This window comes from Cyprinus carpio, chromosome B10 (assembly GCF_018340385.1).
Source record: "Cyprinus carpio isolate SPL01 chromosome B10, ASM1834038v1, whole genome shotgun sequence".
Classification (NCBI taxonomy): domain Eukaryota; kingdom Metazoa; phylum Chordata; class Actinopteri; order Cypriniformes; family Cyprinidae; genus Cyprinus; species Cyprinus carpio.
The window spans coordinates 3203799-3228548 of record NC_056606.1 but is presented as its reverse complement, the minus strand read 5'-3'; the positions used below and the strand labels follow the sequence as shown (position 1 = coordinate 3228548).

Genomic DNA, 24750 nt, shown 5'->3' with positions numbered 1-24750 from the left:
TTGTGAAGTTTGCGGTGTTAGAATGCTACAGCTAGATGCTTAACAACCGACAACCAATCAGGTGCCTCATTTTCACTTGCTTTGGACAGTCAAGAAAAAACAGCACATTGTATAAACAGGAAAGATGTCAAACAGTGACGGAAAACGTGGATTGAAGTAAAGAAGAGGACGTTTTTTTTAGAACTTGATGCAATGCTAGAGTTGTTATGTAAACAGGTAATATATATGCAAATAAGGGGTTAGGAATGTACAAACAGCAGCTTATGAAGACCCAGAATGAATTAGTGAACAGTGTAAAGCAAGATAAGCTCGGATTCTGTTACCCAGGGTTAAATATTTCAGGTGTGGGAGCGGGTTCTTATCTCAGACAGTGCAGTACAAGCTTGAATTATTTTCATCTTGCATATAACTTCTAAAAAAATAACACAGTTTCACTCATGAATCCGTGTTTGTTTTAGGTGCCGGAGAGCTTCACCAGAGGGTACATCGAGTCGTTCAGACTGCAGTCTCTGGAGCCGTACACTCAATATGTGGTGCAGATGCGATGCATTGGAGAAAGTAATAGCAGTTACTGGAGTAACTGGAGCCCCAGCGTTACAGAGCGCACTACAGAAGCCAGTATGACCAGTATTACTCAGAATCCCTGAAACCTTGATGGAAGCCAGCATTCTAAAATTGGGTTATAAAATAAATACTGTGTTGGGGACGCTACTCTGAAACTATAGCAACCCTTTTAAAGAACTAGTTAGCTACTCTAACACTTATACTAGTGACACAATTAGTGTATCTTTACAACGTAATGTGTTCTTTTAAGGAATTTTAGCTTTTAAATACGAACATATGGTTTTACTAGACTCACAAATGAATTGGAATTTATTTATGAGAAAGATTATTTAGGACTAACCAGTTGAACTGAATAAATCAGACTTTCCCACACAGTATATGGGAGAGTATATAGTTTGAGTATTCTCTCGAATTACTTGACTGTAAAGTGTGTGCAAACAATATGACATTAAAAACAGTGACGTAAAAAAGCAGCTGACCTACTGTCAGGCTACTGAAATACATAGTTAATTAGTAGCATCACTGTTTAATTACTTCCCAGCATTGCGAATTGCAGCATTTATACTCATCAGGCCATCTTATTTTCTCAGAGCCAGCAAGCGCACCAGATCTTTGGAGAATCATTCGGCCCACTTCTAATAGTAGAAATGTCACATTTATATGGAAGGTAAATTACTTTTTTCATCTCACAGGTGCTAAAATAACAATAATAGTATTTGTACAGGGTGTGAATATATGTAGTGTAATATTCAGTTGCTGTTTACAAGTTAAATAGTGACTGTTTTCATATTGTATTCTCTTGCAGGCTCCTGTAAAAGCTAATGGAAAAATACGGTTCTATAACTTGAGTATCAACCAGAATAACGAGAAGTTTGAAAGCCACAATATAATAGCAGATAATCTCAGCCAGATGTATTCGATGGAGCTGCCAGCAGGAAAAATGGCCAGTATTGAAATAACTGCATATAATTCAGCTGGAGAGTCTCCTAAAGCAACTTTGTCCATTCCCAGATCAGATAAAGGTATGTTAAGGACTGCAGTGGTTTTGAGTTTGAAAGCCCTCTTTTGTCCTCTGATCAGTTGTGCCCCTTTTTTGATAAAGAATGTGCTATAAATGCAGCAGCACTTTTGGCGCTTGAACCAGGCTTTGTGGCATCATCTAAACAAACGAAATGACTGCTGATTTGCTCCTTTTTAAAATAAAAATAATATTGATATTGAAAATAAGTGATCAAATAATCTTCAATGACATTAATAATCAAAATCATCTTATTTAATATCTTGAAGAATCAGTAATAGCCATTTACCGTTGGCTTCAAATTAATTTTTTACTTTGAATAAAATTTGCCACTTGCACATTATGTTGTATATGATATGAAAGCCACTGAGCGCTTTACAAAACACTTCACCAGATAGCTTTGTGTGAGAATAAATGGATTTGTTGTGATGGAAGTACAAAGACAGCCGTGTTCTCTGTTAGGTTCTCTTTGAAATATATAAGATATACACTAATAAATAATATAACTGATCAAATATGAAATGACAAAATAGTTGAAATTAGAAAGGGATACAACGATTACAGATGGGCCCAGTTTTAGGATATAATAATAATAATAATACAAGTTTATTAAACGGCAAATCATCATATCAGAATGATTTCTGAAGGATCATGTGACACTGAAGACTGGAGTAATGATGCTGAAAAATCAGCTTTTTAATCACAAGAATCAATTACGTTTTAAAATATATTCAAATAGAAAGCAGTTATTTTAAATAGTAAAAATAATTCACAACATTACTGCTTTTGCTGTACTTTGGATCAAATAAATGCAGGCTTGGTGAGCAGAAGAGACTTCTTTAAGAAACAGTAAAAATCTTACAGTTCAAAATCTTTTGACTGGTAGTGTATAAATAAATTGCTTTTCAAATATACGTTTAGTGTATATTTAATTGAAACTGCTTTGTGGGGGCATGTGGAAGGTGTAATGTGTGAAGCGTTTGTGATTTTGCAGAGCTTCCTGGCGTGGAGGATATGAGTTGGTCGGTGCGTGATGAAAAGCTGCAGGTGAAGTGGACTGCTGTCCTGCCTCTTCCTCACCCTTTAAAACTCTCCGAGTACCTGCTGGAGTGGGTGAAAATCCCACAGTCTGTGCATCAAAAAGAGCTGCCGGCCGGCTGGCAGAGAGTCCCTAAAAATGTCACCGTCACCACACTAAATGGTATCAGCTCTCTATTTTCTGACTAATATGCTGGCCCACATGGAAACTGTGCATGTTTATTTACTAGTGCTGTCAAAATTAGCGCAGGTGATAAATTTTTCCAGTTTAACGGCGTAAAAAAAAATTAATGCAGAGGCGGGGCTGGGGTTGACCACCCCACTCACAATTACTGCTTAATGATTGCATTAATTTAGACACAGAATGTCTTAACGAGCACATCAAATGGGAGATTTTTACAAGCGCATCAGACGGGAGCTGAGCAGATGAGATGTTGTCAGGCCATATGTCGGTAAAAACTAATCCTTCTCTCCTGTCTGCCGTTATTCTGTGCTCTCATGCGCTGATATTAATCATTTCATATTAAAGCGCAAATGAAAGTACGAGCATGCGTGTCAGATCCACGTCACGTTCAGCAGCGGCAGCTCTTAAAGTAATAGCAGTCAAATAACCTAATAACCAGCTGCTGTGATGTCTGTTCATCAAAGAACAACAGAGAAAAAAAGAGCAACTTTTCAGTAGCATTAGTAGCTTTAAGGATTCTAAATTTCATTTAGAATTTAGTGTTTGATAACTTTATTCAATTTCTGTATATTTCCTACTTGCTGAAGGGCACGGGTAACTAAACATGACATTTATCATAATGGGTAAAGTTCACTTAAATTAGAAGTTGTACTTTTTAAAGTCTCATAAATGTTCAAATCGATAGCTCTCAGTTATATTGTAATGCTGAATGGCTGTAGTCAATAGTTAAATATTAGGAAATAAAAGAACAATTTCCTCGAGACATCAATAGTATTGGCATCAGTGTGCTCGCCATTTTTCTATTCAGCTGCCTTTATGTTGTTTCTACGTTTTTTTGAAGATTGAATGTGAAATTATTGCAGTGTAAAGTATATTTAAAAACGTTACTGCTAGATGGGATTAATTGCGATTTATTTCAGGAAAAAAATGTGCGATTAATTCATTAATTTTTTTTATCGATTGACAGTGCTGTTATTTAGATTTTAATCTGCTGATTGTGAGTGGCACATCTGCAGGATGAAGTCACAAATACTAAATATGCCAAGCGTGTTACAACGTTATTGGTAGCTGGTTAGTGACTATTGTATTTAAACAACATTTATTCAGTCTTGAAAATTACATTTTGTGTGTAGAAGTTATAAAGTATACTCAGTGTTGGGTGTAATGCATTATTAAGTAATTAATTACTTAACGTAAGGGATCACTTTAGATTTTTCCGTCATTTAATTACAGTTACTTCTGATGTAATAATTGACTTTAAAACAATTCTATATAAAAACAATAGCTTAGTAGATTAAACATCTAATGTTAAAATGTACTGTATGTTTCGAATGTAAACCTCCGTCTAAATTCTCTGGTCAGTTCAATTTTACATTGTTTATTTGAAAGAATTAAGAGTAGTTTTATGTCTATCCTTGTATTGTTCAGTTGGTTGAGGTTGACATGGGATTTAGAAAGCTTTAAATACATCTTAGAGATAGTAATACATGCTTTAATCTAATTACACTGTTGAAGATGTAATTAGTAGCTAGTAATTAATTACTTTTTAGAGTAACTTACCCAACACTGTCATTATAAACCCGATAGTTCCGGTCCTTGATTCTGATTGGCTGAGCCGCGTTCGAAGCTGTTGTAAATTACTCTACAAACATTTTTACTTCTGTGTGTTGCTCGGCAACAACTTTATTGGAACCACACCTGTTTCTGAGGAACTACATTGTTTGGTGGAAGAATACTGTTTTTATTAATATCATTACACTTTATTTGCTCTGTTTACTTTGTCTTTACTTGTTTACTCTGTGAAACCTTGCTATGTATTCATAAAAGCAACAAGCCCCGTGAAGCTGTGGTTTACAATGAATTTATAACTGCTTAGCTGTTTTAAATTGACTGTAAACCACGGCTTCTTGGGGCTTATTGCTTTAGTAAACAACTTGTTTAGTATGTATTAGTACATCTGTAGCAGCTAAGTATTGCTAATGTAACGTTTTGCAGGCTTGACATCAGAAGCAAAGGAAAGGAGGCACTGCAAGTTTTGCAGTCCGTTCTTGGCTCAATGCTAAAAATTTAAATGTAACATTTAAAAAATATACATGCTTTCAGAATATAATCCTATTGGTCCAGTGTCAAAAAGTAATTTTTCAAATCATTTATAATTGTTACCAAAGCAATGTGCTGAGACAGATATCACGTTACTTTCCGTACAGAGTCACAGGTCTGCTATAGAAGCTGTGAAAGTGTGAAACGGATGTCTGCTGTTGCAAAACGTTGATACAAAACCTTTTGGGAGCAATGAAGGTGACCAGATGTCTTTCCCTCTTTCCCCAGCTGGTTTGGAGAAGTTCAAGCGGTACAACATATCAGTGTATCCAATATACAAGTATCAATCAGGACACGTGTGGCACTTCCAACCAGGACGTCCCGTAACCAGACCAGCCTACGTTCAACAAGGACGTATGTATCTGAAGTCTAATGCAGTTTTCTCTCGTACTGAAGCACACTCGTATAACAGTTGTTGTTGTTTATCTAGCTCCCAAAGAGGGTCCTACTGTCACAGTGACAAAATCCAAGAAGAACAGCGCCGAGCTGACGTGGGAGGAGATTCCTCTGGACAGTCAGCAGGGATTCATCATCCACTACACCATATTCTATGCCATCGGGAACACTAAGCAATGGAAATGTATGTTCAACACGTGATGCATGTGTGATGTGTGAGGTTCCTCAAGCTGATCTGTGTCCAATGTGTTTGGCAGCTGAGACGGTGGGCCCTAATGTCCATTCATACGTGCTGACGGATCTGGCCAGTGAAACCGATTACGTGGTTTACGTCATGGCGTCAACAGAAGCAGGATCTGTCAAAGGCACAGATTGTACTTTCAAAACTATGAAGTACGGTAAGTCTTAAATGCTTGATGGTGCATTGTGATTTTAACAAGAAGCCATCTCGTATGTTGGGCTGCTTAAGCTGCTGAAGGATGTGTCTTGTGCTGATGTTCTCTTGTCTGTAGGCGATGGAGAGGTGGAGGTGATTGTAGTGGTGGTTTGCCTCAGCTTCCTGTTCCTGACCGTCTTTATCATAATGATCTGCCTTCGGAAAAGAGAAGTGTGAGTCAGTGCTTTCACCACTCAAAACGAAACACAAAGCAAGAATTCAACTTTAAGTCACTTCTTCAGCTTTCTACTTCAACGCAGATTTTGTTCTGTGAAACAACAGTTCATAGTGAACACATCTGTCGAGTCTTCTCCGTAATTGTTTAGCAGAATGTCCATGCTGCTCTATTCTCTTGAATGACAGTGAATGATGACCAGGTGCTGTTTGACATTCAAAATGAAGAAAGGCACCAAAATGCACAATAAAGCTAGTCTTAAAATTTGTTGATAGTTTCTCTGCATAACTGATTTAGTTTCCAAATCAAATATTCTAATCCCACTCTTCATATTATAATACAACAAGTCTAACATCACATCAGATTTCAATATAAGCAAAGCCAAGCATAACTGATTTATTCTGTAGATGTAACTGATCACAATGCACTAAATTTTATTATGTACATATTCAAATATGACTGAAAGCTATTCATCCCGTAGATGTATATTTTATTGCAAGACTCTTGCACACTGATTTTATTATACTTTTAATGCTACTTTTTGTCACTTCTTCACAGTTCCTGGTCACAGTTCAAAATATGTAAGGATTGTTGAAATATAGAAAATATAGAAGTGAAATTTAAAAGGAGCTAAATATAGGATTGTGAAACTAATCACATGCTCTTTAAGTAACTTGCCACAAATGAAAAGTGCATTAAAATCATTTTTGCATTGCTTAATTTAATACAGAAACAGAAGTTATTGGTAATGTATTTTGAAGAGTAGATATATCACATAACCTAACGGCAGTGAATGGTGCTGTGTGGTGTTTACAGTCAGTATTTTCTGGTCTCTGTTTTCAGGATTAAGAAGCTGTTGTGGCCGCAGGTTCCTGACCCGTCTGACAGCTCCATTGCTCACTGGTCACCTGATTTCCCCATAAAGGTCAGTAAGGAATCCAAATCAAGGGTGGATTACAAAACATGGTGCAGTAGGAGATCTTGAAAAATGCTAACTTTAGCCTGATAGCACCAAAAGCAAACGTCCCACCCTCCCTGCTGTCGCTGTCCAAAGCCACGTCCCCTGAATGCATATACGCTTACAGAGCAGAATCACAGAAACAACATTACTACAATATAAAATCCAAACATCCAAAATTTATGTGTGCGTCAGGCACATCAGAATGTAAAAGCGTTGCATTCAAATTTTATGTTTACGTCAGCACAACACTGCCTTATCAGTGGTGCACGAGATGCGATGATGATGTAAGTGTCGTTGCATTTTTATTCTTTTCATAGCTTATCCAGTTGAACACACTGGATGCAGCGCTGCTACGTTGTTCATAAAATTGTAGAAAAAGAGAACATCAATGTGGAGAAGATGTTGTTTATGGCAAAACTGAAACCAAGCCATTCACACACAACACATATTAATAGCATTTTCTAGAGGGACATCTATCACCGTTACACTCGTGTCTCGCTCAAGAGAGGCGCATGTTTAGAAAGCCATGTGAAATTAATGTAAGTTCAACTTTTAAAAAACATATATACATAATTCAAGTCATTCTTCATCCATCCCCATCCAACTCATTTAAATGAAAAAAAAAACTATTCTATTTGATTTCTTTCCTTTCATATGTTTTAAACTATACACATATACATGATGTGGTTTTGTTTCTGATTGTTTAAGCAAATTAATTAATTATATATGGTTAATAAACATTAATTTAAAGGGGTTGTCGGATGCGACATGCACTTTTACATGTTGTTTAAACATAAATGTGTGTTAGCAGTGTGTGTACACAACCACCCTATAATGATAAAAATTAAGAGTTTTTTTTTTTTTTTATCTCGTTAAATCATAACCCCTTTCTCAAATCAAGCCGTTCTCAGATGCAGTGGATTACGTTTGTTTTAGAAGGGAATGCGCGATTTGCAAACTCTACATAAATGAGTTATATATACATATATTCGCGCAAATCATTCGTGATCCAGCTTCACCTACAGAAGAAGTGAGTGTAAGGGTATTTAATGAATCTTTGCAAATCACCTTTCCTAACAATGTGCTGTTAGCAAGCTAATATTTACCGTCTCTCAGAGAGCAGCTCGGAAGAGAGGGGCGGGGTCTGCAGAGCTCATTAACATTTAAAGCGACATTATACGGATACGGCTTGCTATGAACAGAGATGTTTTTGACGGTAAACAGAGTGTTGTTTTACACTACCATTGAGAAATTTTAACCAAACCCTGTTACAGACTTCTTGTGAAGACCCTAAAGAATCAAATCATCTTGTGGGAAATGGTCACTTGATGACCCCTTTTAAACATTATGCACTTTTTCAAAGATAGTCGTGTTATTTTATTGCTTTGTATAAATGTGCATGAGTAATATTTTGCTAGATGCGCCCTCTTGTGGCCTCAGGAGAGAAGCCAAAAGTTTTTTCCCCCCCTAACTAAAATTATGACTTTTGATTTGGAATATAATTTGAATATTGATCATATTTAAGTACAAAATTCTAATTTAGTTTTTTAGCCATTTTGACAGCCCTAGTTCTTGCGGTCTGGCACACAGAGCTAACAGCTTCTGACCCTCTCTAGGCTGACCTGCCCAAAGAAGACGTCAGCGTGGTGGAGGTGGACGTGTTCGACGGCAAGTCCCTGTGTGAGGAAGACAAAGGTGTGCTGCCGCTGAAGAAGGACAAGTATCTGTCGGAGGAGCACAGCAGCGGCATCGGAGGCTCGTCCTGCATGTCTTCGCCCCGGCACAGCGTGTCGGACAGCGACGAGGGCGACTCGGGCCAGACCACGTCCAGCACCGTGCAGTACTCCACAGTGCTGGGCAGCGGCTACAAGGGCCAGACTCCCAGCCACCAGCCTCCGGCGTTCGCTCGCTCCGAGTCCACACAGCCGCTGCTGGACTGCGAGGAGCATCCGGACCATCTCAACGAGAGCCAATCCAGGAGCTCGTACTTCAGACGCGGCCGAGAGCTGGAGCCCGGTGTCCTCGCTCCGGAGTGTGACGGAGGCTCCCTGACCTTCTGTCCGGTGCAGGAGGAGGAGGCGTCTCCCATCGCCGAGGAGCCCCCCGCCTCCGCCTTGTGTTACATGCCGCAGAAGAGCGGCTACCGACCTCAGTAAAAGACGCTGGCGCTTTGGACACAGCTCTAAGCTACTGTATCTGAATGTGCCTGTCACCAACGTTTTCATTTGGCATTTTAACAGGATTGCAAGCTTACACCAGATGTGTATGTAACACTAGACTGCTCACACTGCCACGTGCCTTCAGAGGGAGAGCGACTGCTTGTAACTCCAGCCACTTCCTTCTGTCTGACTGTTGTTCTGAACCGCATGCATGTTTCGTTGTAGCATTGTGTAAAAATGAGGATTTTCACTCTCTTTTACACTGCCGGTCAAACCTTTTTGAACAGGAAGATGTCTTCTGCTCACCAAGCATGCATTTATTTGATCCAAAGTACAGCAAAAGCAGTAATGTTGTGAAATATTTTTACTATTTAAAATAACTGCTTTCTATTTAAAGATATTTTGTAATTTGTAATTTATTCCTGTGATTTCAAAGCTGAATTTTTAGCATCGTAACTTTTTTTGCAGAGCTTTTTCACAGATCACAGCAATAAATTACATTATAAAATATATTCAAATAGAAAGCAGTTAATTTATATAGTACAAATATTTCAGAATTGTACTGTTTTTGCTGTACTCCGATCAAATAAATGCAGGCTTGGTGAGCAGAAGAGAATTCTTTAAAAAAAAAAAAAAAAAAAAAACACATGAAAATCTTACTGTTGAGAATCTTTTGACTGGAAGTGTTCCTGTTGCTGATTTCTTGCCTCCAGCTCACAGCCGATTGGTCTGTGGTTGGTGAATGTGTCACTTCGATTTCGCTCGCTTCCAGTATAGACACAGCGTTGTTTAGAAAATAGGAACAATTTGTGCCAAGGTGCATTATGGTATTGACACATATTACTGATTATGGTATTTTGAATATGAATATTTTAACAATATGCAACAGAATGTCGACCCTAGCTTGAGTTAACCTTGCTTTCGTGTTCCTGGTGATCTTTTTCTCTTAGGATAAAACTAACACTACATTGAAATGACAGTTATGAAATGCAAATTTTTCATTGAATGCCTTATGTCATGTATTCATGTATCTCTGTGTGATTTTTGTTTATATCATTGCATCATTTAGGTGTGTATTACTGATACTAGATCAAATAAAGACTTTATTCAAATGTTTTGCAGTCTATAAGCTTTACTGCTGTTTCAGACTTTGTTTATACCTTCAGTCTATGGGTTCTGTTTATTGGTAACAGCGGCTTCTCTGACTGGTGAGTCCCACTTCATGAGTCATGACTGTGGCTGTTTTGTAATTTGTGTGCTTGAGAAACACTGATCTAAGTGATGAGAAAATAAACAACTGTAAAACTAATATGCATGATTATGAGGCTCAACGTATGTGTATAATAGACTTAATAGACTTCTTACATATTACTGTAAGTTACTACTGTTACTACACTAATTCTTATTAAAGCTACAAAAGTTACTCAGTCAAGTGCAGTGACTGATTTTCTGTTTTTCTTTTGTTGTTTTAAAATAAATGTTGACTTTTTGTCACATTATAGTAGGGCTACATTTAAACCACAGAAACTGCAAATATCATCATAAATGAATTTCCAAACGTAGGTTCGGGAGGGAGCCTAGTCATTCAGTCCTTACGAGCCTATATAAGCAGCTTTGTTGCGCCGTCCCAGCATTAATTCTTCAGGCATCCCTCCGCCTCCCCATCTTCTCCATTTCTGTTTTTCTCTCTCTCAGTAGTACCACAATGGAGGGTTGAGCCTCCATTAAAGGGTTAGTTCACCCAAAAATGAAAAATCAGTCATTATTAACTCACCCTCATCTCGTTCCAAACCCGTAAGACCTTCGTTCATCTTTGGAACACTAATTAAGATATTTTTTATTAAATCTGAGAGCTCTCTGACCCTCCATAGACATCAAGGGTCCTTACATGATCAAGGCTCAGAAACGTAGTCAAGTCAAGTCACCTTTATTTATATAGCGCTTTATACAAAACAGATTGTGTCAAAGCAACTGAACAACATTAATTAGGAAAACAGTGTGTCAATAATGCAAAATGACAGTTAAAAGGTAGTTCATCATTGAATTCAGTGATGTCATCATGCAGCTCAGTTCAGTTTAAATAGTATCTGTGCAATAATTTGCAATCAAGTCAATGATATCATGAGCTGTAAATGAAGTGTCCCCCAAACTAAGCAAGCCAGAGGCGGCACAGCGGCAAGGAACCAAAACTCCATCAGTGACAGAATGGAGAAAAAACCTTGGGAGAAACCAGGCTCAGTCGGGGGGCCAGTTGCTCCTCTGGACCAGACGAAACCAGCAGTTCAATTCCAGGCTGCAGCAAAGTCAGATTGTGCAGAAGAATAATCTGTGTCCTGTGGTCTTGTCCTGGTGGTCGTCTGAGACAAGGTCTTTACAGGGGATCTGTCTCTGGGGCTCTAGTCCTGGTCTCCGCTGTCTTTCAGGGCTGTAGAGGTCCTTTCTAGGTGCTGATCCACCATCTGGGCTGGATACGTACTGCTGGGTGACTGCAGTGACCCTCTGATCTGGAAACAGGCTGGATCCGGGTGACTGCAGTGACCCTCTGATCTGGATACAGACTGGATCTCGTGGCTACGGTGACCTCGGAATAAGAGAGAAACAGACTAATATTAGCGTAGATGCCGTTCTTCTGACGATGTAGCAAGTACATCAGGTGTGATGGGAAGTGTTCCCGGTTTACCTAATTAATGCAGCCTAAAAATCCTTTAACAGATTTGAATATTAGAAATGTTTTAGTGTCTTATGTGTAAACCAGGTTAAAGAGATGGGTCTTTAATCTAGATTTAAACTGCAAGAGTGTGTCTGCCTCCCGAACAATGTTAGGTAGGTTATTCCAGAGTTTGGGCGCTAAATATGAGAAGGATCTGCCGCCCGCAGTTGACTTTGATATTCTAGATATTATCAAATTGCCAGAGTTTTGAGAATGGAGTGGACATGGAGGACTATAATGTAACAAGAACTTGTTCAAATACTGAGGTGCTAAAACCATTCAGGGCTTTATAAGTAATGAGCAAGATTTTAAAATCTATACGATGTTTAATAGGGAGCCAGTGCAGTGTTGACAGAACTGGGCTAATATGATCATACTTCCTGGTTCTAGTAAGAACTCTAGCTGCTGCATTTTGGACTAACTGGAGTTTGTTTACTAAGCGTGCAGAACAACCACCCAATAGAGCATTACAATAGTCTAAACTTGAGGTCATAAACGCATGGATAAACACTTCTGCATTTGACATTGAGAGCATAAGTCATAATTTAGATATATTTTTGAGATGGAAAAATGCAGTTTTACAAACGCTAGAAACGTGGCTTTCTAAGCAAAGGTTGCTATCAAATAGCACACCTAGGTTCCTAACTGATGACGAAGAATTGACAGAGCAGCCATCAAGTCTTAGACAGCGTTCTAGGTCATTACATGCAGAGCTTTAAGGTCCTATAATTAACACCTCTGTTTTTTTCAGAATTTAGCAGTAAGAAATTACTCGTCATCCAGTTTTTTATATCAACTATGCATTCCGTTTTCAAATTGGTATGTTTCGCAAAGAAATATAGAGCTGAGTATCATCAGCATAACAGTGAAAGCTAACACCGTGTTTCCTGATGATATCTCCCAAGGGTAGTAAGGACATCGTTAAAATAATCCATGTGTCATCAGGGGTTCAACCGTGATTTTACTCTTCTGTGTCAGCCGGAACACGAGGATACGTTTTCTACGTATGTTTACACACGTTAAAACAGCGCATCTGTGTAGCGCGGCTGACCTTGACACTGTTATTTATTTGGCAGTTAATGGGACAGTCACAAGCCTCCCGGTTTTCATCCAAAATATCTTAAAGGGGTGCTATTATGCTTTTTCACTTTTTCAACTTTAGTTAGTCTGTAATGTTGCTGTTTGAGCATAAAAAGATCTGCAAAGTTACAAAGCTCAAAGTCCACTTCAAAAGGAGACATTTTTAACAGAAATCACTTTTTTAAAAACTACAACGAACGACTCGTTTGGACTACAACGCATATTTTCCGGATTTGTCATATCACAAATATCGACGAATGTGACGAGACCTGGTTGAGCTGCTGGGAGAGAGGTGTTATAATATGTGTAAAAATATGTGAAAAATAATGTGTTTCGAACAACCTCGTATGAGAACCTGTTCTAAAACAGCCCCAAAACAAAATCAAGACCTTGTAAAAGAGCATAATAGGACCCCTTTTAATTGTGTTCCGAAGACGAACGAAGCTTTGGGTTTGGAACGACATGGGGGCAAGTGATTAATGACCAAATTTTCATTTTGGGGTGGAGTATCCCTTTAAGTGTGTCCTATTGGTTAATGAAAAGTTCTACACGCTTACAGCTAGTCCAAATACTCACACTTGTGCTCTTTGCACTAAACCACTTGTCTACTAATATGACGTATTTCCTGTATTTGGGCCAAGTGTTCAAGTGAGTGTGATGACCACAAGTGTGTAGAAATTCTCCTTAGCCGATGGGACACACTTATAGTTTTGTACAAATGCAAGAGCTTTATTTAAAGAGCTTGATTTTGATTTTCAACACTTTGCATTTAAAATAAACTTCTAAATGTCTCTAAATGTTCAGTAGTGTCTATAACGGACAACACAATTTAGTAATTATGAGGCTTCTTATAAAGTGATAAAGAGCAGTTGCAAATAGGCTACATATTTCCATCTTTGCACTAGTAAAATGTGCAACATACTACCAAATTATATGTAATATTTAATTATGAATATTTAACTCACACTGGAAAGGTTTCTGTAACATCTTCTAAGAACATTTTAATTTTTTTTTTCCAGAACATGATGCATGATGGGAGACGCTTAGCCTCGAATACTGCTCCGAAGTGTGGATTTAGTGCGCGTTAAGGCTGTGCTTAGGTGTTTTTAAGTCATGCATGCTTACTTCCTGTCGCGTGCAAACACTCTCAAGTAGCCAGCGCCACAAGTGTGAGTATTTGGACAGGCATTTACGGTCTTAACGTCCCCTTGAGCACGTGGGCTTCAGGACAGGAACTGTGTAGGCAGAAGAGTGGTTAAGCACACAGACCACAACCATGAGTGTTGAGACAGGCCAGAAATAGTAAATACATAATACTCGCGCTAACAGGCCTCAGGAACACGACAACATTACAAACTTAAAAGTTCATATATAAAACATGAACCCCTCAGCTAAAGTCAGGGTCATTTATCTCGACCCTAGATTTCACTCAATCTCAACACATTCATTGAAATGGTTGTTTTAATTTATATTTTGTATCTGGACAGTGCAGTTCACAGATCTATTTTTATTTTTGTGAAATTATATGTTTTGAGTGGGTCATTTGTGGACACATTAATTTATAGATTTGCATGGTAAAAAACTAATTTTTATGTTGATGTGAAAGGTTAAAACGGTCATGTTTATTTTAGTAGTGTACTGCAGTGATTTATTAAATCATGAAGTCATTATTTCTTAATTCTACTAATTTCATTCATCTTCACGATTTGTAACCTATAGGCTAGAAAAAGTCTGAATCTGAGTTCACAGTGCACTAATATGACACCGCCTTCAATTAAACAAAATATAGGCCTGTGTACTTTATTTCCATGATGACACATTTTAAACCCTCTTCCCCCTAACCACAATAAAGTTCCCCTGACAAGCAGTGAAGTGTAGTGTGAACTTTCTCTCAATACGCATGAAGATACTTCACACAGCCGGTAGAAAGAGCGGATGCTTTGCAGACACTTTATTACACAAATAACATCGTTACTGAAAATAGTTTTCTTGCAATAAAACCTCAGTATCACAACAAATATCCGACACATCTCACATTAGCTTTGAAAATATAGTAAATACAGCCTTAAATTTGTAATTGTTTTTTTTTTCTTTTTTTTAATCAGATGCAAAAAAACAACTCAAATCACAGGTGACAGTAGCAGCTCTTAAATATGTGGCACATCTGTAGTAATATATAGGTGCTGCAGAAGGCGAAATACATGAAGGCACAGACATACAGAAATGTTAGGACACAAAATGCCTGGATCAATTATATATTAATTGCACTGCTATAAATTATTGGAAGAGATCGACTAGCTGTTCATCATTAAAACTAAATAAATAATCTACCTTTACCCTCCTGTTAAAAATAATAATCAAATGTCTTTATCCTCAAACTGACCAGTGCTCTGAATCTCCACGTGGTCTCTTAAAAGCATCAATTAAAGTGGCAGTCGTAAGTCTCAGGGAGAACAATTTCACACCAGATAAAATGTTTCAGCAGCCGATACAAACAAACACAGAGGTGATTAAAGTAGACCCCGCCTGCGCTAGCAGAAGGTGCGGGCTCTTTAGGACGAGGACATGGGGGCCGGCGGAGCGGAGTACTCCTCGTTCTCGGAGTCGGTGCCGTCCTCGTCGTCTTTCTCCAGGTCGCTTCCCTCGGTGCTGAGCCTGTCGAAGCCGTGCCGGGTGTAGCCTTTGTGGGAGGCAAAGAAATTCCCCAGGTTCAGGCTTCCTGCAGCTTTGCCTGTGTGTGAGAAAGAGACAGTCTTAGCACCTCATGCTGGGTATACACTAGAGTAATACTACTGGGATCTCTCTCTTACCTCTGATTTTACCCAGGATTCCTCCTGCTGATCCTGAAGGCTCCAACTTCACCTGACAATCGTCTAAACAAGTAGAAATCGATCAAAAACAATCCCACATACAACAACATGTGGAGTTAACAAGAGTGTGATGGGAAAAAAAGCATATTCCACAGTTACCACTGTACATCCGGCCCCTCCTCCAGCGGATACAGACACCGATGGCGATGACGAGCACCAGTGGGACGAGCAGTAGAGTGGTGATGATGGCGGTCGGCACGCCCTGAGCGCTCTGATTGGCTGCAGTCTTGGTTGTCTGCTTCTCCTCAGGAGCTGCTAGCGGCTGCTGATGCTGCTTCTGTGACGGCTCCTGCGTCTTCTGCACTGCAGCTACTGGATGCTGAGCTGGAAACTTGGTTAACGGCTTCAGATTGGCCTGCACAAACGTTTCTGTTTCTGAAAGATAAGAAAGGGGGAATTAGATGAGAAACAAATATTACTTACCCATAAAAGCTTCGTTCGTCTTCAGAACACAATTTAAGATATTCTGGATGAAAACCGGGAGGCCTGTGACTGTCCCATAGACTGCCAAATAAGTAACAGTGTCAAGGTCCAGAAAAGGTATGAAAGTCGTCGTCAGAATACTCCATCTGCCATCAGATGTGCAATCTGTCGGGGACACTTTTCCTTTCCACTTTGTCTCTCTCTGTATCACCGTATGCTGTGTGTGCTCTTCTGTACACAAGGATGCACTGTTTTATTTCAAATCAAAGCTAAATACACGTAGAAACAGCGCATCCTTGTGGTGCGGATGATACAGAAGAGCATACACAGCATACGGTGATATGGAGAGACACAGAGGAGACGGTTGACAAAGGAATTATTGAAAAAAGTTGTTATTTTTGTTTTCTTCACTTACAAAAACTGTTCCCGTTGCTTCATATAAACCAGATTGCACGTCTGATGGCAGATGGAGTATTCTTTCATACCTTTCCTTGACCTTGACACTGTTATTTATTTGGCAGTCTATGGGACAGTCACAGGCCTCCCGGTTTTCATCCAAAATATCTTAAATTGTGTTCCGAAGACGAACAAAGCTTTTACAGGTTTGGAACAACATTGGCGTAAGTGATTAATGACAAAATATTCATTTTGGGGTGGACTAATCCTTTAACTGTCAGAAAATTGGCTGCTTTTGAAAGTTTGGTCTATCACAGAAGGACTTTCTAAGATAATTATTTCAATTGTTGCAATAAAAGCATCACAAAGTCTCTGACGTCAAACAAATCCTTCAACCATCCATGATAGGGTACATACCGCATTAACTACTTGTTTCAAGAGACCGTAAGGTTCACTTTATTTCTTTAAAGAATTTCCCAACAATCACAATCAGACTGTGTTTATAAGTCTTAAAAGAAAGGCAGCATTAAAAAGGAGCATTTAAATCAGATCGTCATGCACGTGAAAAGCAATTGACAATTGATTCACTAAAACTGATTTTCACACAGAATATGCTCTGAATATGATGGATGTTGGCTTAAACATTGATCTTGTTTCCAGATCTCCACCTGCACCAAATGACACAGCACTAGTTGAAGTTTCTCACAGCTACCACTAAAAAAAAAGCAGCGTTTTCATTTTATACAGCACTCTTGTTTGTTCTCAAGTATCCTAATACTGTATTCCTGACTGAGAAACAGCTCCACGATTCGTCTAAACTAATCCAGTCTGAATCACAACAGTTCTCAAGTGATTTGTTTGGCCAGTTCAGACTAATAAAAATTATTGATTACAAATGATTCATTGGGATCACTAGTTCTGGTAGAAATATTGGGACACGCACCACTGTCCACTTGTGACTGGCCCAATGAAGTGTGAAAAATTAAGACGATCCAAACTATTTACCTTCAATTTCTTGGACCTCGATTCCTCCTTTTTTAACCGAGCGATGTTCTGCCTCTGAAATGAGAAGAAACAATCTTTAGCTTCCATTTTTGTTGTTAGACAAAATCATAGGATACAACTGCATATAACTTGCGATAACTTGTTTGGTGGAATAAGAACTGGAGCACAGCATAAAATGTAAAGTGAACTCATTATTTCATGTTTTCCATTAAGACTTGAAAGTTGGATTTTTTTGGTAAACATTCTCTGGTTTGTCAGTTATTTCCTATAATGTAACTACTGTGATCACTAACATTGAGTACGATTAAATGTTTTATGGATTTCTTGTGATGTGTGGCAAAATAGTGATTATTTGAAATGCATTAGTATATTTATACAAACATAACTTACTTGAAGACTGAACAAACTTCATTACAGAATCTGATGCTGCGTCTCCTACAAAGACGCTCCCGTCTGCTGTAACAACAACGTCGTGTGGTAATTTAAATTCCTGAAGGAGAAACAGAGGCAAAAGACTTCAGACATCAGATCAACATCTGTACAAGAAGAAGAACGGGATAAACAGACTCATAACAAGACGTGTTTTGGTCCTGGTCACCATTCAGGATGTTGCTAATTTGGTAAATGATTGTGGCTAAAAGCATCTACTACGTAAATGAATAAATGCATTCATATTCACACTAGCAGCTTTTCATGTGATCAATAACTGTGCTTTGTAAGTACTCTTGTGTGTTTGGAGTGAATGCTGTGCTGTGTTCAGCAGGAGTGTGTAAATATGTGCTGTAACCAGCACCTGTGTGTCTGGACTGAAGGAATCCAGGATCTCTTTGGTTGAATAATTGATAACAAAGCCTTGAAGGGGGGCGACCTGCCCATCTGGAGGCACTCCATTCACCGCATAGATGAGACCACCTGAGACCACACATTAACAACATACAAACAACAAAGCATTAGTGTGTTTTTGAACGTACTGTATTCACATTATACATCAAAGGTTAATTAGATGTTATATTTTCTTCAAATGAATCTGACATTAAATCAGCAGTGATGTGCTCTGTAGAGAGATGTATCCTGCTCTCTTCACGCATACCTTGGGCAGGCGAGTACGCGATGGCGAACACTTCTCCTCCAAACTGCTCTTTTTTGATTTCCTTCACGAACTCGCCGGTATCTGCCATGAAGCACTGAATGCGTCCGTGGTCTCGATCAGCCACACACAGCTCCCGTTTATCCGGCAGGAAGGTCAGGCTGTGCGGGATCAAGAATGAAGCGCGCCGTTTTCTGTCCGAGGAACCTGTTTCATCAGCAGAGAATGAGTATTAATTGAGACTCAACCTGTTTAATCCAAAACATTTTTCAGACATGAAAATATCCAGATGACATGTCATTAGTAACCCTTTGAAGTAATAATTATTTTTTTAAAAGTGTGTGAAAAGTTTTATGGTTGTGTCCTGATTAACATATTTCTGCAGTCATAACAATTGTTATATAATCTCAGGTTTACTATTATGCATCGAAACCCTGATTCAACATGGATAGGAAGACTGAGATTAAATACAAAAATACACAACCATTAACATATGGTGCTGTGAAAAGTTTTTTTTGCCCACTTCCTGTTTTTTTTTTTTTTTTTTTGCATATTTGTCACACTTAAAAGATTTAGATAATCAAACTAATTTTAATATTACACAAAGATGTAAATACAAGATGCAGTTTTCAAATGATGATTTCATTTATTAAGGGAAAAAAAGCTGCCTGGCCCTACGTGAAAAATGAATTTCCCGCTCCTGTTAAATCATGAAAGAACTGGTTAACATTATTTTAGAAAACTGAGTTAATTCACTAGCCACACCCAGACCTGCTGAATCAAGAAATCACTTAAACAGAACCTGTCTGACAAAGAGAAGCATGCTTAAAGAGAAACACATCATGCCACGATCTAAAGAGATTCAAGAACAGATGAGAAACAAAATAGTTCTGCCTCACTGATTCAATTCATCATCCCTAGCAGCAATATCAAAGTGTTTCTCGTTGCTGGAGTTTTGGTTCCTGGCCGCTGTCGCCTCTGGCTTGCTTAGTTAGGGACACTTCATTTACAGTGATATCGTTGACTTGATTGCAAATGATTGCAGATACTATTTAAACTGAACTGAGCTGCATGATGACATCACTGAATTCAATGATGAACTGCCTTTAACTGTCATTTTGCATTATTGACACACTGTTTTCCTAATTAATGTTGTTCAGTTGCTTTGACACAATCTTTTTTGTTAAAGCGCTATATAAATAAAGATGACTTGACTTGACTTGCTGCATCAACATCAACACATTCTTTTGAACATGAAACTATTAGGAGATCATAAGTGTACCTGCTCCCCAGTGTGAGATATATTTGCCCTCTGGGGAGAATTTGAGGATCCTGGAGTTGCAGTAGCCGTCTGAGACATAGACGTTTCCAGTAACAGGGTCCACGGCCACATCTGTAGGTTGGCAGAAGTGTTTCTTGTCACTTCCTGGTTCAAAGGCTTCTCCCAAAACCAGAAGCTGGCGATCTTTACCGTCGCTGCTCAGTTTGAATACCTATATATAGAGGAAAAAGGTGCTCGAGTTTACATTACATTATACAATGTTTTTATACAGATAAATTTTTTTTTTTCATGTATTGTTTACCACAAATGCTTTTCCAATGATAGTTCTTATTTTTTCTGGACCTCTAATGATTATATTGGGATTTGATAGATATTAAAAGTTATTCATAGATATTAATACATGCATTTTCTGCCACCCATCCAGGACTGTCCCAGATGAACCTGGTTTCTCCAAAGGTTTTTCACTTATACATTAAGAGTTCATTTGAGTGTCTTTACCTGATGAAGTGCTACATCGGTCACCCAGTAATTATCGTCTTTGTCAGTAGTTATTCCATGAGGCATATAGAACCTGTTCAAACAAACAGGTCATCGATGCATCAAAGATAGGAAATACAGCAAGCAGCAGTACAGTGTCTACACTGCATGTGAAAACACAATCTGTCTACAGTGCAAATGCAGCTTCATTGATTAGAAATGGCAGAATTCCAGTCTGTAAATTGCATTGTGCAACTAACATGAATTGTAGACATGGTATAATAACAGAATCTCATAGACTTACATATTTCTTCCTGAAGCTTTGAGCACTTTTCCTTTGACTGGATCCACCACCATGATTGTGGACTGCTGGATTGGACCCAGATCCTTCTGCTGGTAGACGCCATTGAAATTAAAGGAGCTGGAAGGGAAAACAACTTGATCATATCATCACAACACATTTTACATAAGCAGCATTCACCATTTAGAAGAATAGTTAACCCAAAATAAAAACCTGTGATCATTTCCTTCCCCTTATACTGTTCCTAAATGATTTTTTTTATACACAAAATAGAAACTGAAAGAATCTCTGCTCTTTCCCGCACAATGCAAATAAATGTGGATCAAAAAAGCTCTACAAACTTATGATAAACAGCACAAATGACATTTTACTCCAAGTCCTCTGAAGCCATATGAAAGCTTTGTGTACTTTATTGACTTTCATTCACCTTCGAGAAACAAATGAAGACAAATACACAGAACAGAGCTTATCAAATATGGTCAACGGCAGCTCAACTGTACTTGTCTGATGCATGAAAACAATCTTCATTGGTACTTGTGGAAGCTCAAATGTGCTTGCGTGATATGCAAGAAGAAATCTCACAGGTTTTAAAGCTTCAACCGAAGGCAGATGAGCTTCCGCTTACCTTATTTGATGTGCTCTTTATATGTGTTTATATGTGAAAAAAGGCATAAATGAAATCTGTTCAACATACAAAGCAATCTCATCAGAAAATTTATAAAAAACTAAAAAAATATACAAAAAATCTCTTTTCAGAAAAAAATTAAAAATTAAAAAAATACACAAAACAAATCAAAACAAAACAAATTCTCATGGGTTTGAATGACAGGCAACAAATGATGACAATTTTCACCATTTCATTAATATCAAAATAAAACTGAAAAAAACAACACAATGACAAAAACATCAGCAAAAAGTACATCACATCTCAATATAAAACTCAAACAAAACATCATGAGCAAAAAGTCAGTGTACATTGCATGTCTAGATAAAAGTTCAATTCTACATCAGCTCCTCACATCACACTTTATCACTCACTCAAATTCTTTTTTTTTTTTCTCTGAGCTTTTCTCTTTCTCTAGTTGAGAAATGTTAACTGTATGGAGTGGGTTTATATTCCAAAACGTACTTAATTCCCCATATGTGATCTCCTCTGTGGAAGATGATCAGGTCACCGTTAGATTTGAGAGCCAGACCAGACACCTGTCCCAGCTGCAGCCCTGCCTCGGGCCAGTCTGACACCTCCACCAGATGAGCACCTGCACACACACACACACACACCAAATACAGTGACACAAGTCAATCTCTACTCAACTTCTGTATGTGAACACTACATGAGCTGAACTCTCGTGGGAAATGAGGAATTAATATGGTTTGCTGAGTGCTAAAAACTTTATGTTGTATGTTTGGAATGTCATGTCATCTCCTATATGAGGTGTATACTTTTTATACTATACAGTGTGTTGTCCTCGCGAGCTGCACACACACTCAGCGTAGCCTGATTGACAAACAAATGGACCTGTGTGATTCAATCTGAAGAATCCTGAACAAACTCAAAACTTAATCAACATCTGACCACTAACTAAACTCCAAAATATCAATAACTTGTTCTGAGTGAAAATGACAAACCTTCTTAAGTTCGGCTGTTGTGTCATATAAATAAGAATAGGTTTCCCTGAAGGGGTGAAGAAAATTCAGCATTCACAGCTATATATATATACTGCAGTGTTTGGCAAACATTTAACAGAAGGATTTGCCATATAATATGCCAAGTGGAAATATGAACTTGCGGCACATTTGCTGCAGTGTTTGGCAAACATTTAACAGAAGGATTTGCCAGAACACTATACTTTTATAAGTATAAAAAAAGTTTGAGTGCGCTCCATTCTGAACACAGCCAAAGATGTCAATGACACAAGTACCTACTACATTAAGAGAAGTCTCAGAAGTATTTGTACACTTAAGAAACACTTCATGGATGAATGCCTTTACACTATGTTAAATACATTTTTTGTTTGATTTCAAACTATAAAACAACATATATGGTCAGTGCCGATGGCCTCGTGGGCAGCGTGCCGAAATATCGGCCCCATTGTGCTTTGGGTGTCACCAACCCAAACCCCCACACACAAACCAATCCATAAAACACCATGTCAACCTATACTGTCCTATCCAAATTAAGGCATAAAACACCATAAATAAATCTTTAAAAAAAAATTATAATAAATAAATAAATAAATAAAACAACATATATGAGGTTCAGAGAAAATTTATATGGATCTTGTCTGGAGGTCAAACATGTCAAAAGTCCAGTGTCAATAACTATATCATTCTCTTATTCGATACCTGTGTGAACTTAAGTGGCTGTTTTTATGAGCACTGTAGCTCTTTTCACATTTGTGCAGTTGATTTTGGGGAAATAAATCTGAGAAATTTTGAAGACTGATTTAAATATGGTAAAATGTGTTAAACAGAGCTCACTACTATTATTAGCCTAAAGCACATTCAAATAACTAAAATGTTTAATAAACAAAACATGTACAGTGAAAGCAATGCAAAAAATGTGTGACTTACAATTGTTTCAGATTTGCAAAAGCCTGTAGATACATATTCTGTATACAAACCTTAGATTTTTGTTGTTTTTGTATTAAGATAATTATAAAAACTAGCGGCTAAAAGAGAATTTTTAGTATTTTAGAATTGAACAAAACACTAAACCTATAGTTTAAGCCACACACTTAGACAACAAATGAGTGATACGCTGTTTATAAATCAAGCTGTTTAGGTATTAGATCTGGTCTAGGATAAGTTTCAAATGACAGCACAAGTGCACTGATGAATGACACTCTTTCATTATAATTGCTCCCAAAGCATTAAGTCAAAGACACATTCAACACGTCCCAAATAAAACAGATTCATGAAATGCATTTGACTTATGAATGAGGACAAGAGCAATGACAAACTATCCAACAGTAATGCAAAATTATATATATTAATTCTGCAAATTCACTAATAAACCACACACACAAACACATGCATATTAAATGAAACACTGTTTGCACTGCGTATATTTCCACCACTGTCTGACCCACAACAATAGAAACAATAAATAAAAATAAAAAAAATCACATTGACATAAGTATTCAGACCCTTTGAATTTAGATAAGGTGCATCCCATTTGTCTGGATCATCTCTATTGATTCTGCACATTGACTGGAGTCCATCTGTGGCACATTCAACTCTTGTCTAATAGCTGAAAAGACATACAAAAACCAAGTGTGCTTCTCAAAGCTGCATCCTAGTAGAGCTGTGTCCTTCCCAGTCCAGTTCTTCTGAGGCCTCCAGGCCACACTTCTTCTCAGCATTTAATGCTAGAATGAGACGCTCTAATAAGTTTACTTGTTACGTCTTAAAAATATCCAGCTCTACAGTCAAGCAGTGAAAACACTAGGGCTACCCTCAACTAAAGATTTTTTCTGGTCGACTAGTAGTCGTTCATTCTAAGCATTAGTCGACTAATCACACGTTTGTTAATAAACCATGTAAAACAAAATAATGAGACTTTAATTGCCTACATAGCCTAATAAGTGCTCAAGCACACGCATAAAGCTTTCCACAGCACACTGGCATAAGTAATGATTACGCATGAATTAGGAATACAGTAAGAAGGGTGCATTAACATTTTAATTTATTGATAAACTAGTGGTTTCATTGTTTTCGGCTTTAGAGACACTGACTCCTCATCTCAGCCTGTATACGTTTCATACGGATTAAATAATCTGAAAATATTTGTTTTCCATTTTAATTGGTTCATTTAAAAGTAGACATTTCAATCTCTATAGATATAGATATATTTTTCATGTCTGTAAGGCAAGTATACACAGAGTTTCATGCTTAAGTTCATAGAGACTGAGACGGCAGAAAGCACATCCTGTTTGCTTTCATTATTTTACAAAAGCACAATGTTTTGTTGTTATTGTGATTGCACACAAATAAACGAAAGATTCAACTCAGATAAAGATTTGAAAAATGTGACCTGTGCTGGCAAAATGAGTAGTAATGTCCACGGGCTAATTTTGAGCTACGGG

At 38.0% G+C, this 24750-nt stretch overlaps 2 protein-coding genes across 4 annotated transcripts in view; one reads left to right on the top strand and one right to left on the bottom strand.

Annotated features, from left to right (window-relative positions):
* Positions 1 to 9312, top strand: part of il6st (interleukin 6 cytokine family signal transduce) — a 57105-nt gene extending 47793 nt beyond the window's left edge. For all 3 annotated transcript variants that reach the window (XM_042732122.1, XM_042732123.1, XM_042732121.1), the window contains exons 7-16: positions 459 to 618; positions 1155 to 1231; positions 1370 to 1586; positions 2577 to 2783; positions 5133 to 5258; positions 5335 to 5484; positions 5558 to 5698; positions 5813 to 5909; positions 6755 to 6836; positions 8489 to 9312. In XM_042732122.1, coding sequence (XP_042588056.1) covers positions 459 to 618; positions 1155 to 1231; positions 1370 to 1586; positions 2577 to 2783; positions 5133 to 5258; positions 5335 to 5484; positions 5558 to 5698; positions 5813 to 5909; positions 6755 to 6836; positions 8489 to 9028 — 1797 coding nt within the window. In that variant the 3' untranslated portion in view covers positions 9029 to 9312. The remainder of the gene's footprint in view (positions 1 to 458; positions 619 to 1154; positions 1232 to 1369; positions 1587 to 2576; positions 2784 to 5132; positions 5259 to 5334; positions 5485 to 5557; positions 5699 to 5812; positions 5910 to 6754; positions 6837 to 8488) is intronic.
* A 5443-nt stretch (positions 9313 to 14755) lies between these two features.
* LOC109098036 (peptidyl-glycine alpha-amidating monooxygenase B-like) overlaps positions 14756 to 24750 on the bottom strand; it is a 38513-nt gene continuing 28518 nt past the window's right edge. The window contains exons 16-26 of the mRNA XM_042732120.1: positions 21792 to 21921; positions 20666 to 20782; positions 20383 to 20455; positions 19885 to 20095; positions 18606 to 18809; positions 18309 to 18427; positions 17906 to 18005; positions 17516 to 17569; positions 15791 to 16066; positions 15632 to 15694; positions 14756 to 15552 (exon numbers count right to left, since the gene is read on the bottom strand). Coding sequence (XP_042588054.1) covers positions 15374 to 15552; positions 15632 to 15694; positions 15791 to 16066; positions 17516 to 17569; positions 17906 to 18005; positions 18309 to 18427; positions 18606 to 18809; positions 19885 to 20095; positions 20383 to 20455; positions 20666 to 20782; positions 21792 to 21921 — 1526 coding nt within the window. The 3' untranslated portion in view covers positions 14756 to 15373. The remainder of the gene's footprint in view (positions 15553 to 15631; positions 15695 to 15790; positions 16067 to 17515; positions 17570 to 17905; positions 18006 to 18308; positions 18428 to 18605; positions 18810 to 19884; positions 20096 to 20382; positions 20456 to 20665; positions 20783 to 21791; positions 21922 to 24750) is intronic.